This window comes from Chanodichthys erythropterus, chromosome 7 (genome assembly GCF_024489055.1).
Source record: "Chanodichthys erythropterus isolate Z2021 chromosome 7, ASM2448905v1, whole genome shotgun sequence".
NCBI lineage: Eukaryota > Metazoa > Chordata > Actinopteri > Cypriniformes > Xenocyprididae > Chanodichthys > Chanodichthys erythropterus.
Window position 1 is genome coordinate 33,034,772 of NC_090227.1, and position 15,558 is coordinate 33,050,329.

General features: G+C 37.2%; 1 protein-coding gene across 5 annotated transcripts in view; it reads right to left on the bottom strand.

Moving 5' to 3' along the window:
- The window catches only part of zfpm1 (zinc finger protein, FOG family member 1), a 101,141-nt gene that overhangs the window by 17,733 nt on the left and 67,850 nt on the right, over positions 1-15,558 (bottom strand). For all 5 annotated transcript variants that reach the window (XR_010895522.1, XR_010895521.1, XM_067390275.1 and 2 more), the window contains 2 exons: positions 1,490-1,592; positions 1,190-1,408 (listed from right to left, as the gene is read on the bottom strand). Coding sequence is in view for 3 of the 5 variants with exons in the window: in XM_067390275.1 (XP_067246376.1) it covers positions 1,190-1,408; positions 1,490-1,592 (322 nt within the window). In the remaining 2 variants the exon portion in view is untranslated. The remainder of the gene's footprint in view (positions 1-1,189; positions 1,409-1,489; positions 1,593-15,558) is intronic.

Sequence of the window (15,558 nt, forward strand, 5' to 3'; positions counted from 1 at the left end):
GTCCACTCCCACTCCTCATGCAGTTTAGCTGATGTAGCAGAGAGGGCAGTAGGGCAGGCGCTGTCGGACTTGACACAACACTGCCACCTACTGGCGATGGCCATAAATGACAAGCAACTTAACGGTGAAGTCTTGTCATTTGTCCATGTTAAAATACATTACAATTGTGAACTTGTATAAAAAATAATCATTATTTTTAGAGTTTTGTTTGATGGCTGAACTAATGTGTTCTCCATTGTAAATTAATTTGGCAACATGCAGAAACTTCAAACAAGTATGTGTCTCATTCCCAAATTAAATGCACAATTACTTTTTATTACCATTTAAGTTAAATACAAAACTGCACAAGCCAGTGATGATACAAGACTGTATAAAATGTATATTTTCAAATTATATTTTTTAAAAATGTTAAAATCTTAACACAAAAGTTCAAAAGATTGGGTCCTTAAGATTTTTAAATTTGTAAAGAAGTCTCTTTTGTTCACCAAGGCTGCATTTATCTGATCAAAAATACAGTATAAACTGAAATATTATTTTTAATTTAAAATAACTGTTTTCGTTTAAATTTTAGTCAAGTTCTAACAATTAATATTTTTGTGGAAACCTTATTCTATGACTAGAAAGTTCACAAAATAACAGCATTTATTTGAAATAGTTAAGACTTTTACATTTTTGTTACAAAATATTTCACTCTTTTGTTCAATTTAATACATCCTTGCTGCATAAAAGTGTTAATTATATATATATATATATATATATATATATATATATATATATATATATATATATATATATATATATATATATAAAATGATAATTAAAAAAATTGAGTAGCAGGGTATTTTACATATGAATGATTACCACATTCAAATACCATGGCATTTACATGGTATATTTCGAAAATATTATATGATATGATATGATCAATGTACATATCCATAAAACAGTATTAAAAGAATATTTTCATGTTATAGTGTCTAAAAACATTAACATCATGGTACTTTCTGTGGAAGTAGAACTAAAAAAACCCCTGAAAATTATTTTTTTAATCTATTGCGCATTATGCATCATGATTTACGCACATATGCAAAAACACAGCCCACCATCCCTCATCACAGATATAAACACACTCATAAAAACACAAGAAGCTGTGAAGACATGTTGTGTTTATCAGCAAGCAGTGACTCACTATTAACGACAGCAGTGGCTAAGATGGCAGCCATGCCAGCCTGTTGTGGGAGGAGCTGGATCTCAGAGTGCAGAGCGGCGGGATAGGCAGGCTCCTCCTTCACTTGCACGCCGTGGGTCTGAGTCGTTGCCGATTGTTCCGCTGTGGAGCAGGACAGCGTTGCCAGAAGTGCATCTCCACTGGACAGCTCCTGTGTCAGCTTACAGAATAACGCTCCTCCTGGAAAACAAACTGTGACTGTAAGACTCTCCATCTAATACTGTAGTGAATGTGAGAGGTGTATGTGTTTTTGTGTCATACCCTGACTGTAGATGGTGCAGTTTGACTCGGTGAAGCTTGAGGTCACAGGAATTCTTCTGAGCCAGCAGTCTGCCTCCTCACACTTCAGAGACATTACAGGGCTCTAAACACACAAAGAAAAAGAGAAACAAGGTCAGCCTGCAATTTTAAAAGAACAGAGATAGAGGTAAAGCAGGCCTCAGTGGGACACTTACAGTAGATCTAACGGGGAGGTTATCGTTGCTTTATTTCTAAAATAGACAATAATTATTGCCTTTAAAATTGACCACTACTAATTTCTCTGCTCTTTTCCTATATTTTCCAGCTGTCTATTCAGTACAAAACTTGCTTTTGAATTGCACTTTCCAAGAGAAAACCACCTGTTTATCTGTGAGAGACACGGTGACTTTTTTTCAGCTCCAGAAATGGTTTTATGTTATTTTCAAAGAAATACAAAAAGCACATGCACACTTAATCCCTTCTTCCTGATAGTGTGCCATTAAAATTCAGCATCCTGCATACCTCTTTTAACTTTTAATATTATACAAGCAGACCTACACTTCCTGACCAATAAATAGCTTTTTAATAATTTAACTTCTGACCACAGACATTAAAAAAAGACGACAAAAAAAAAAAAAAAAAAAGAGGCAAAGACATCCTACAATAGGGCACTAGGCACATGTATGCCCTGAGTGAGAAAAGAAGGAAAAAAAAAAAGAAAAAAAAAACACCCAGGAAAATCACAATGGCAGTTGGAAATGGGATATCACGCAAGTATATACGTGATCCATTTCAACTGAACATGTTCAGTAAAATAAACAGGGTATGCAACGGTAGAAGTGTATATTGGCAGCTGGCAAATATCCTAATAAACAACACACCTGGATCCTCCCACACAATCTTTTCATTGTTCAGTAGAAGAATTTGTTAATAGGTTTAATGGAAAAGAAACCCTAAGATTTAAAGGATCAGTTCACTTTCAAATGAAAATTACCCCAAGCTTTATTCACCCTCAAGCCATCCTAGGTGTATATGACTTTCTTCTTTCTGATGAACACAATCATAGAAATATTAATAAATATCCTGACACATGTGAGCTTAATGGCAGTTAACATTACCAAACGAGTATGAGCTGAAGAAAGTGCCTCCATCCACATCCATTCATCATAAATATATTCCACACGGCTCTGGAGGATTAATAAAGACCTTCTGAAGTGAAACGATGCGTTTGTTTAAAAAAAAAAAATGGTCCCACTTTATATTAAGTGGCCTTAACTACTATGTACTTACATTTAAATTAATCATTTGATACAATGCACTTATTGTGTACATACATGTTTTTACATTGTACTTATATTTTAAACACACCTGTATGTAATTACATCTGTAATTAATTTCTGTAATTACATTTATAATTACACTGTTGACCCATCCCTTACACCTTAGCCCTACCCTCAAACCTACCCATACTACCAAAGCTTTCCCTAACCTTACCTGTATCCACCTCAATAGCAGCAAAAGTGTTTTGCAATTCAATATGAACCCAATAAGTACATTGTACTTATTTTTGATGTAAGTACATAGTAGTTAACGCCACTTAATATAAAGTGGGACCAAAAATATCAATATTTAACAAGTTATGAAGTAAAATTCCAAGCTAGTCTTCAGTATTCAAGTTACGAAGAAAGTGTAAACTGGCATCACGTCAGTTACACCTTTTCCGTAAGTTGAATAGGAGAGGCGTAGAATGTAGCGTAAGCTTTTTGAACTGTTGAACTGTGGAGCCATGTGGAATATGTTTATGATGGATGGATGTGGATGGATGCACTTTCTTCAGCTAATAACCATTTGATGCATCAGGATATTTATTAATATAACTCCGATTGTGTTCATCAGAAAGAAGAAAGTCATATACACCTAGGATGGCTTGACTGTGAGTAAAGCTTGGGCTAATTTTCATTTGAAAATGAACTAATCCTTTAACAGAAATTCTCAGTCACAATGAGCAGCAAAACGACTGACAAAGTATATCCCAATATAGCCACAATAAAGGCATTATATGGTGCTTATAATAGGCTGTACATGAACTGAAAGGTTGATTTTCAGGCGGAAATTCACAAAATTGCATGTCACATTTTAGAGCAAATTTTTTGAGTGTGACTGATCCATTCCACTAGGTGGCAGCATTTCTGCAGGCCAAGTTCAGTAATAACCTCACATTTAAGAAAAGATTCCCACTCCTTTATTCACTCGGCTACACCGAATTAAAGACATGCCCTTGGGGAGACTAGTATATCCCGGACATGCTACCAAATCAACTTTAAAGACAGGGGAAAATGAAAAGACATTAGTTCAACTGTGTAAAGGAGGATAAAAGCCACCAGTCGAGAGGATGAGGGGAAGAGATGGGCAGCAGAGGAGGACAGCTGAAGGGTTTCTTTCTAATTCTGTCTGTTCTTGCCTGAAGATACAGTCCGTATTGTATTTCATGGGGAACTAGTGCTGATAAGGAGATAGGGCTCCTTTTGTTTTAATTTGAAACCCAATGCTGGAGCCGTCTGTGGCATAAGTGCTGCGTGCTTCTGCTAATTTGTTTCAGACTCATTTAACACGACTCGACTTTAAGCTTCACAAAAGGAGAGGGCAGGCTGGTCAGCCCTCGCCTTTGACAAAACACTTCCAGACAAACGCGCTCTCTAATTAAACACACACACATATTGACACAGTCAGATCTGCACACGCAGATGCAGACGGGGAGTAAGTGAAGATGTAAATGGTTATGACCTGTTGTGAATAGTGAACAAGAACTGGTTCAAAGCGATCAAGACAAACACAGAAGGTCCTTATTTTTATTTGGCTAAATAAAGGAGATCGGTAAGTGTCGAGATGACACATCACTTGGGCAAAGACTAAGTGGCAAGATATTTGGAAGATTGTTTGTAACCAAGCAGATCTCATCCCCCCATTGGCTACCATAGTAGGGAAAAAATACTAAGATAGTCAATGGGGGCGAGATCTGCTTGGTTACAAACAATCTTCCAAATATCTTCCTTTGTGTACAGCAGAACAAAGAAATGAAGTCACATGGACTATTTTAATAACTTCTTTATAACCTTTCTGGGCCTTAAAATTTGTTATATGTATACACTCTAAAAATGCTGGGTTAAAAACAACCCAAGTTGGGTTGAAAATGGACAAACCCAGCAGTTGGGTTAAATGTTTGCCCAACCTGCTGGGTAGTTTTATTTAACTCAACTATTGTTTAAAAATTACAGTTTTGCTTATTTAAAATGAACCCAAAATATCTTGAAAATTAACATTTATTAATATGTTTAATAAATGAACATTTTAATTTTATTTTAGATTCATTTTAGGTCAGCCATATAGTCATTTTCAAACAATAGTTGGGTTAAATAAAACTACCCAGCAGGTTGGGTAAACATTTAACCCAACAGTTGGGTTAAAACAATCCAATCGCTGGGTTTGTCCATTTTCAACCCAACTTGGGTTGTTTTTAACCCAGCATTTTTTAGAGTGTAGGGAGGTCAGAAAGCTTTCGGATTTCATAAAGAAATATCTTAATTTGTGTTCCGAAGATGAGCGAAGGTCTTACGGGTTTGGAACGACATGGCGGTGAGTACTTGATGACAGAATTTTCATTTTTGGGTGAGCTAACCCTTTAAAGACTAAATGTTAAAAGTGGTAAATAAGGCTCCACTTTAAAGTTGACACACTCTTGTTTTAACAGGCCTAAAAATGCAGGTGACACATGAATCACACCACCTGTGTTAACGTGGGTGCTGAAAGACAGTGTGGTGACAGACAAAATGTACACTATTATAAAGGAGGACCGCCTATACCTGTCAACACTTTTTCTAGGGAGTCTCCCCTGTACTTCACACCCATTTTCCACCCCCTTACGTTTGTTATTCCTCCCGGGAAACTCCCATGATTTGTATGTCCCAAACCTCGTTATATGAATAAATAATCATATCAATATTATTCCAAGGTTGTCCAGTTGCCAGATCTTGTATGAAACGCATCCTACTCACACAATCGACACATCATACAAATTTCAACCCATTTGTAACCTCAACCTGGCAGCCTACAACCCAGTTGCTCTGTTGTCTGCGCAGGCAATAGACGTAGGAAGTTGACCCAAAACAAAATATAGGCCTACATGTAATTTATAATGTACATCCAGCCAGTTGTTATCGCAGAATAAACACTGACAGAGTGATCAGGACCCTGAAACGGAGCGGAGGGGTCTTGCATCAGCCTGAAGGGGTTTATCCTGCGATAACAACCGGCTAGATGTACATTATCCCGCTTATTACATGGCTACTTGCCACATAAGTAAATAATTAGACATGAAGCATTGATCTTGAGTCGAAATATTTCATTAGCTCTTTAAACGCAAAGCTTCCACGGAAAGAGCAGTTGCTAGCAAGTGGCAAGTTCAAACTCGACGAACATATAAGAGATTACATGGCATTTCACAACATAAATGATTATGGGGATAAGAGATATTGATCTGAGATTAAACTGATTTAAAATCGTACCTGTTTGTTATCTTATAATCCATTAAAGCGAACAAAACAACAGTCGCAAATGGCAGCAGCTGCGTTTGTATGAAACAGAGCGCGAATCCGCGATACCGGATGACATAATTAAATAACTGAACACAAATACTGATTTGACTGCATTTTAATATTTTATTAGCTCACCAAACGCAAAACTTCCACCGGGAAAAAACATTCCTAGTAAGCGTATAGCGCTGCAGACTTCAGTTACCCAGATGAGCCTGTGTTATCTGTTTTTAGCGGTTGTTATCTGGGAATAACATACCCCTGGATGGCGCGATTGACCAATCAGAATCAAGTATTCCACAGAGCCGTGTAATAAGTAAATTTAACAACAGGTGGACGGAAGAATTAAATTCCATATCTCGAAGCCATATCGACAATGCCCACGCCTTTCGCAAAGTGTGTCGCACTGATTTTAATATCGGACACGGTGGGAAAAATGACGTTAATCACAATGGCACAATCACACACACCGGCCATTTCGTCCACAGGGATGGACGAAGACAGAAACCGTGTTACAGGTGGAAGTGAAAATGGCACTGTTGATTGATTGCGAAGAAAGAATATCCTTTTTTATTTTGTGATGACTTCAACGCTAGTGTTGCAGGCATGTTTCCTGATTCTGCCATAGCTAGAAAATATTATCATAATAACGTGACTTAATTTTTAATCAATGTATTATGCATTCATTTATGTGTATTTAGCCTGCCTCTCCCGGTAACCAAATGTTGACTGGTATGGGATCACCACATGTTTTAGAGTGTAACCCTGGTGTTGGTGAATATACCCCCCACCCCCTCACACACAAGGAACTAGGGTACTTTGAGAGCGGCGCTTTAAGCCCCACCGAGTGCGGAGCTTTGAGGAACAGTCTAAGCCCCCTCGTCCGAGCCCTGCTCCCTCATGAATATTAATGACGACGGCCGTGCTTTAATCTGCCTGATCCCCGCACTGCTGCCGCCGCCCTGATAGCGAATCTAATTATTTGGTCTGATATTAACCAGCCCCCTCCCTCTCTCCTCCTTACACAAGCACGACATCAGGAAAAGAGGTAGATGCACCTTTCCACACACACACACAAACACACACACTTGTGCACCACCATCATACCACAACACCCTTAACACACTCTCACAGTCAAGCCTGGTGCATGCCACTCGCAGCGTTATCGTTCTTAAAAACACCCTCCTCTCGCTCTGATAAAAGTTGAATGCAAATGATTCTTGGACGATTTTCGTTTCTCATTTTGTCTCCTTTCGGTAGGGGAAAAAATCTTTCACCGTCTCATTAAAGAGAGAAACAGGGCCGTATCTCTCTGTGACCCTACAGTATGACCCCCCTGAGTCAAATCCATCCAGGTTTACGGAGCCAATTAAAACCCATCAAACTGACTGAACTCATCTTCCAGCAGCCAAAGGACAGTCCGGTCTTTCTGACATTCTTAGAAATCATCATTTAAGCATCTCTGGAACGCACACTCCATATGCTTCACATGTAAATGTTTAACGCATTAAACATTGAGCAAATACACTAAAACCGATGCTCATTATGATAGTGTGGAACAAGGTTTTAAAAAGTGTTTGCTCAAGATATGACAGTATGTATCTGACAATGTGTAATCCTGCAGTGGTCTGTGATGTAACACTTGCAAGAAGTGAAATAAAAAATAAAAGAGCCATTGTTAAATGAGGCGCCCTGGCAGTGTTAATTGTCTCAATTTACTGAGATCACTAAAGTAAAATGTTTGTCGACTTGGCAGTAATGAATATGAGAGGGAAAAGATTAATAGTTCAACAAAAATATGACAAAAAGAAAAGAAATTTATAAAAAGGATCTATAATCCAGTCATCGTATGTTGGGGATTGATATGCTATAAGGGCCAATTCACGCCGCACAGACAAGCGCCAACAAACAAGTTGGCCATTAGATTTAAAATTTTATGAAAAATAGCTGTCATGTTCACACTGCCCCAACAGACACCGGCAAACGCTGACTGAACATGTTCAGTTGGGTGAAAACAAACCCTGACCAATGCAACAGATGCCGATAAGGGTAACCAATCTGACAAAACCCAACAAACGTGTTTGTTGGCATTTGCCTTTGCAGTGTGAATTGGCTTTAATTGAAAGAGCTAAACAGCAGTAAACCAAACTGCTTTACTAGCAGGCCAACTAGCTCATTTAAACACATCAATACAGTTCAAAATTTTGGGGTTGGGTCAGTAAAATTGTTTTATGTTTTTGAAAGAAGTCTCTTATGTTCTTCAGCAAAGCTGCATTTATTTGATCAAAAATACAGTAAAAACAGTAATATCGTGAAATATTATTACTACTTAAAAAACTGGGTTTCTATTTGAATATATTTGATGGTGAAGCTGAATTTTCAGCATCTTCAGTGTCACATGATCCTTCAGAAATCATTCTAATATGCTGATTTGCTGCTCATTGATTAATTCAAAACAGTCATGCTGCTTAATTAATCAAAGAACAGCATTTATTTGAAACAGAAATATTTTCTAACAATATGTCTTTACTGTCACTTTTGATCAATTTAATGCAAATGAACTATAGTGTTTGTGAGAATAATCACTGATATCCACAACATCAACCTAATATTACAACTTCAATGTGTAAAGAAAATGAACTTAAACTAAGTTACATGCTAGTCAAAGTGTGTAATTATACATGCATTATTTAGCGCAACATACTTAACCGTCTCTAAAACAGAAAATGAACAAAATTTGTAAAACAGGATCGTAACCAGGAATTCTGGGCCCCTTTCCTGACATAAAATGCATTGAATTAATTATACTGGATCCTAAACCTGATGGCCCACTGAATCATTCCCACATTTAACACCATCACTCACAGCCATGATTGAACTAAATTAAGATTATATGCCAAAAATGGATACAATACAATTCAATATTAACATAATTTAACAGATATGTTGGTCAAAAGAAAAACTTCAATGACTAAAATGAAACCTAACCCTGTTCCCACTGTATGTTTCTTCAGTACCAGCGTGCTCTCTACCTCTCTTTCTCATTTTTCTGCTTTTTACTCCGGCGTTATCTTCTTCTGTTCCTGTTTCTCTACTATCTCCACCTTTATCCCTCTCCTCATCTGTCCATATCCCTCTTTTCATGCTCCGCCACACTCTTTGTCTCCATCTCCTTCTCGCTATCTATTCCTCTCCATATCTCTCCACACATCCCTTTCTCACTTTTCCAACCTCTTCTCCCAATCCTATCCCTCTGTCTACCCCTCTCTCTATCTCCTTTCCACAGGAAATGGTTTCTTTCCCAAAAGGGGGGTAGAAAAGGGGTTCATACTGTCCCAAACAAAGAGGTCAGTGTGTGAATCCTCCAAAAATACAGAGAAGAAAAGGAAGGGCGATAACAATCAGAAACCTTCTCTCATCCGCCTCTCTCACACACATATCCTTTTTTCCCCTCTCCTTTTCTCCATCTTTCTCTTTTTTCAGGCCTCGTTCGCACACATCCAACTGAAAGCACTTACGCACATATATTCCTATGTATGAACCCAAAGCAAATAGCAGCACATCTCCGCATACACATCCCTCCAGAAAACAGCATCCAGGTGAGATGAGCAGCATGCAAATGACATGTAAAAATGGGAAACTGTGATACTTAAAAAGGTGCGATAAGAGATTTGAAAATGAGGCACTCTTGGAAAGCGGGCTCCTGATCTGCCGGTGATCGGCCTCGGAGATAGAGGAAGGTTCCCTCTCTCCACTCCCCACCCATCCTATCTTTCTTTGTCATTTTCTCCACTGTAAAGCCTGCAAATCCAAGTACATGACGATCAAACGTTAACCGTACATCTTTGTGCATATCTGAAGTGATGAGTGTTGTTGCTTCCTACAAATATAAATATATATATATATATATATATATATATATATATATATATATATATATATATATATATATATATATATATATATATATATATATATATATATATATATATATATATATATATATATATATATATATATATATTATTATACTATCCATATACTGTATGCATGTATAGTTCTGTAATTAAACTCTAGATTATGGTTATGGCTTATGGTTCTAACGCAAGCTGATAATTACACAGTTAACAACTTGGCACAAGCTGATTGGTCCATGTTGTATCTGCAGCCAATGCTTATTGCTCAACACATTTAAATTAATCTTCCGAGAGTTGTCACTTCTTTTGAACTTTCTATTTATCAAAGAATCCTGGAAGAAAATTATGATTTCCACAAAAACATTAAACAGCACAACTGTTGTAAACATTGATAATAAGAAGAATGTTTCTTAAACACCATATCAATATTTTACTGTTTTTTTCTGTATTCTGAAAAAAAATTCATTAGATATTATCTTGTTTTCAAAGAGATATATATATATATATATATATATATATATATATTATCATAAATTGTTTATTTTTTTTGCTGTGCGCATGAGGAAGCTTTGATTAAAGGGATAGTTCACCCAAAAATGCAAATTTAATGTTTATCTGCTTACACCCAGGGCATCTAAGATGTAGGTGACTTTGTTTCTTCAGTAGAACACAAATGATGATTTTTAACTCCAACCGTTGCAGTCTGTCAGTCGTATAATGCATGTCAATGGGAACTCCATCTATAAGAGTCAAAACTATAAGAGTGTGAGGTCTAAATGCACTCTGACGCCGGAAGTGATCTCTTCTGGCATCAGAGCACGTTTTCAGACCTCACACACCGGATGCTCAAGGCAGTTGGACATAGTGGTGTTTTAGAGGTAAAAAGTGATATAAATACGGTTTGGTTTCTCGCACAAACCGATCGTTTTGTGTCTTAGGACATCAATGTGTCGTCACAGGCCACAGGGTTTAATTTGGATTTGTCTGTGCATGTTTTTTTTTTTTACTCTTATAGATGGAATTCCCATTGACATGCATTATAAGACTAACAGACCACAATGGTTGGAGTTAAAAATCATCATTTGTGTTCTACTGAAGAAACAAAGTCACCTACATCTTGGATGCCCTCGGGGTAAGCAGATAAACATCAAATTTTCATTTTTGGGTGAACCTTTAAAATCTTAACACCTACGATTTCTGTGAAAACTCTCCTGTTTTTAGCAGGTCCTTTTGCATTGATAATCACTTTTTTATGTTTTATATATGTATTTAATTAAAAAGTGAGGTTTATGGTTAATATAAAAAGAGGTAAGAAAAATGATATATTTTCTAAAAGGTTTAATCTAACAAAAAAATCTTTTTTATGTAAATATTAATATTTAAATATTTTATTGAAAAACAAGACAAAAACAAAAGATTTTTTTTTGCAATTTTTTTGTTCTTTTTTTTTTTTTAACATTCAACCTTACACTTTATGCCTGTTTTGTTAAATTCTCTGCACTATTTTTTGGTCAGTTTCTCTACTTTGAACATTTTTTGATGTTCCAACCAATTCCGCTACATTTCTGCACCTCTATGGGTGGAGAGCAGAGAGGTCCACAGGTGCCAATGTGTGATGCTCTCAATTGGACTCCCATTTGAAGCTTGACTTGCTTTCCCTTTTATCATTATGCAGATAATTGAGAGGGCCAATAATTAAGGGTATTCATGCATTCCTTTCAGGGAAAAGCATGTGTAGCGAGGGGTAACTCTCTGAGATCACTCTACTGACAGATGTAGATAAACCAGAGATTGGGATGAGGGTAAACAAACCCTGTTGGTGCAAGGAAGAAGGGTGGGCGAGAGAGGAAAAAAAGAAAGATGAAGAGCGCTCACCTTCACGTGTCCTTTGTGGGGTGGCAGAGAGGGGGGAGAGCAGGGCTCCCCCTAAAAAAGTGGGCTGGAGAGCAGTGGGTGGCGGGGCTTATCTGAGCAGTTCTCCTGGAGAGATTATTGGGGGATTAGTTGGGACGCTTGTTTCTAAAACATGATGAAAAGGCGCTCGGTGCATGATAACGCTTTGAACTCCCCACCCGCTACCATCGTGCCTTCGGGCGGCGTTCCACGAAATAACAGGAGAGGCGAAGTGGAAAGAACAATGGCGAAGTGGTAGTGGAAGTCGTTCTGCGCTTGTTTGCAACTAGCGAATATTTTTTTTAACCACCAAAAGTCTGACTGATGGTTCTGCTCATGTCGACATCAAAAGTAGGCTAATCACAGGATCAATGTCCTTACATGTTTACAGTACAATGATTACACAGAAAAATACTGTATTATAATATATTAAATATATAATACTTTACCTTTTAAAATCAGTATTTTTTTTTTAAGAAATGTATACTTTTATTCAACAAGGATGCATTATTGATCAAATGCTAAAGTAAAGACCTTTATTACAAAAGATTTCCATTTCAAATAAATGCTGTTCTTTTGAAAATGTATCATCGTTTCCATAAAATTATTAAGCAGCACAACTGTTTTCAACATTAATAATAATAATAAATGTTTCTTGAGCAGCAAATCAGCATATTAGAATGATTTCTGAAGGATCATGTGACACTGAAGACTGGAGTAATGATGCTGAAAATTCAGCTTTACAATCACGGTAATAAATTACATTTTAAAAGATATTAAAATAGAGGACAGATATTTTAAATTGTTATATTTGACAATATGACTGCTTACACAATCATAATAAATTCAGCCATGGTGAGCATTATAGACTTCTTTCTTTCAAAAACATTGGTAGTGTATATTATAACAAACACTGCAAAATAATAGATAAAATTTGATAATACATTTATATCCATAAATCTGATAATTAGTGAAGAAGTGTCCTTTCAAACATTATCCAGTGATCCTAAAAAGTATTTAAACACTTTTGGACACTTTAGTCACACTTAAAAATGTCAATGTAATTGTATTAGGAAACAAAATAACAAATCATGTTCATCTGTAAACAAATTATGCTAGAGCTAATTTGAATTTTCCTAATCATTTTGCCAATTACTTTTAAATGGTTTTGAGGTGATTTTAGTGCATGTTAAAAGTCAGTTTCCCTCAAATTCAGTCTCTTATGTTATTGTGTAATCCAATGACAAAACGTTAATTTTACGGTTTGGGTCTACTGTCGTTCTTTACATTGTTTATATATCTATAAAAAAGGTGAGTGCATAACAGTTATTTTACAATGGAAACTTGTAACAGTGAAAATGGATCTGTTATGGAAAGTGTCTACCATCCCAATGAAGACACCTGGACACACAGAGATGACTGTTCGTATAAGCTTTTTCAGTCTTTGAGTTATCAAAGACATATTCAAATAGATAACATGCTATGGTGGTTTCTGTAAATATGCAAATTTAAAGATTTACATAAAACAGCCAGCTCAAAGAGATAATCAATAATAAAAGGACCTGTTGGACCAGGAGAGTTTTCACAGAATTCGTAGAAGCTTCTCTTAACATCTTAACACTAGAGCTGCTCGATTATCGTATTCACGATTATTTTGGTCAATACTGAAATTACAATTATTTAATATGATTATTGGTGGGCGATATGATCAAAGTCTTGTTTCATGATACGAGTCATTTTAGATAAAATTTTAGTAAAATTTCACAATTATCAATAGGCTATTTCAGAAAAAAACTACAAGTAGGTGAACTAATATAGCTAAGGGTGCGTTCACACTTGTCATGTTTGGTTCGATTAAAACGAACCCTGGTGCGGTTGCTCGGTTAGTGCGGTTCATTTGAACATAATGTGAACGCTGCCATCCGAACCCTGGTGCGCACCAAACAAGCGGACCGAGACCGCTGAAAAGTTTGCCCATCACAGGCATCAGACGCACGTCTCCATGCAGCAGATCGTTTGTGTGTGTGTGACTGATGGATTCCCGCCGGTGTTTTGACTACTTTACACATTTTATAAGCTCTTCACGAGTTCCCAGCTGGCCAAAATACCATCACATGCAGGCAACACACACACAACGAGCATTGTTTTGGATGTTCGGTAAGTTCCGTCTCAAAATAGGCAATACGTCATAAAATCCGACCAATCAGGTTGTGAATGTATCCCTATGCCTTAAGGTTCGGTATCTTTTGGTTCGGTGATAAAATTGCCAATGTTAACGCTAACCAGACCAGGACTAAATGTTTTTTTTTTTTTTCTTTGGTCCGGACCAAATGAACCAAACAAACCGAACTACAAGTGTGAACGCACCCTAAGTGAAAGCTCCTCAAGACAGAAAACAAGTTACACAAGACAAGTAAACAGTCAGCAATACAATAAGAACAAAGAAACTAAACATTATCAGGAATATGTATTAACAGTAGTATTCAGATAGTAAGTAATAGTCTACAACAGAACTTGAATAAAGTATTTAAATGTAAAATAACACTGCATAGCCTTGTATGTATAAACTGTATAAATATAGATCTTTGTCTTTTGTTGTTTGATTAACAATAATGACTGCAGCAGGTTTATTAGGCTACTGTCACTTTAAGAGCTGCACGGATCCAATGTACTGTTACACATGCGTTTGACACTTTAATATCAGGCATATCCCACAGTTTAGAAACAGTAGACTGCATTTTACAACTCACTTATTCAGCAGATCTGAAAATCTAAAAATCAATTACGATTAATCGCACAGCCCTACTTAATGCCTACTAAATCCTCATGCGCACAGTAAAAATAAACAAATTAGGAATTAGATGTATGACCAAAAACAACAGAATTCAGTATGAAAGTGTATTTTGTAAGAAATACAATACCATACTTGATTTCAACCAATTTACAGATAGCTCACTTTGCTTTAACTCAATCCATTTCATGTCTCACAGTGTCTCAGATTAAACTCTAGGACAGGGAGACCAAGAAGTACACAAGCGCAGTCGTGACAGGACGGACCCTGATGCCGAGTGACCCCAGCAGCTCCAGACTCAGGAGGATGTGGAGGAACGGCGAGAGATGCCGTAGGAATGTGAGATTCGTCACACTATCTCTGCCAGATACACACTCCTTCAATGAAGAGATAGCGGAGCGAGAGCAAACGCAATAGAATGCGAATGTGAAAGTTCTGAGCTGAAAATCATCAACAAAGCCCTGCCTCGATAACGAGATTTTTTTTTAAAAAAAGAGAGAGAGAAAGAGGTAGGGAGAGAGATTAGGAGGAGGTGAAGGAAAGGTGCAGGGAGGGGAGGGCGCGCGGGGTGCGCGGCCTTAGAAATTCTCATAATAAATGAAATCTTAGAAATGAGAGCCTATCAAGTAGAAATCAATCACTGGGGTTTGTTGTCCAAGAGGATGGCGCCATGCTGAGATAAAAGAGAAGCGTCCGTCTGGGGGGTGGGGGGTCTAGCCAATCTCGTGCAGGAACGGCCGAGCGCAGTTCAGGGGAAAAAAAGATGACACTCGCTCAAGACCTCGCTGCGCTTCCATTTGCATACACCCATACTCCCGTGGATTACTCCTCACTTTGAATCTGTGCAAAGCAGACGTCCGCCCATTCATCCTTAATTTAATAGGTTAGCGCCAAGGGGGT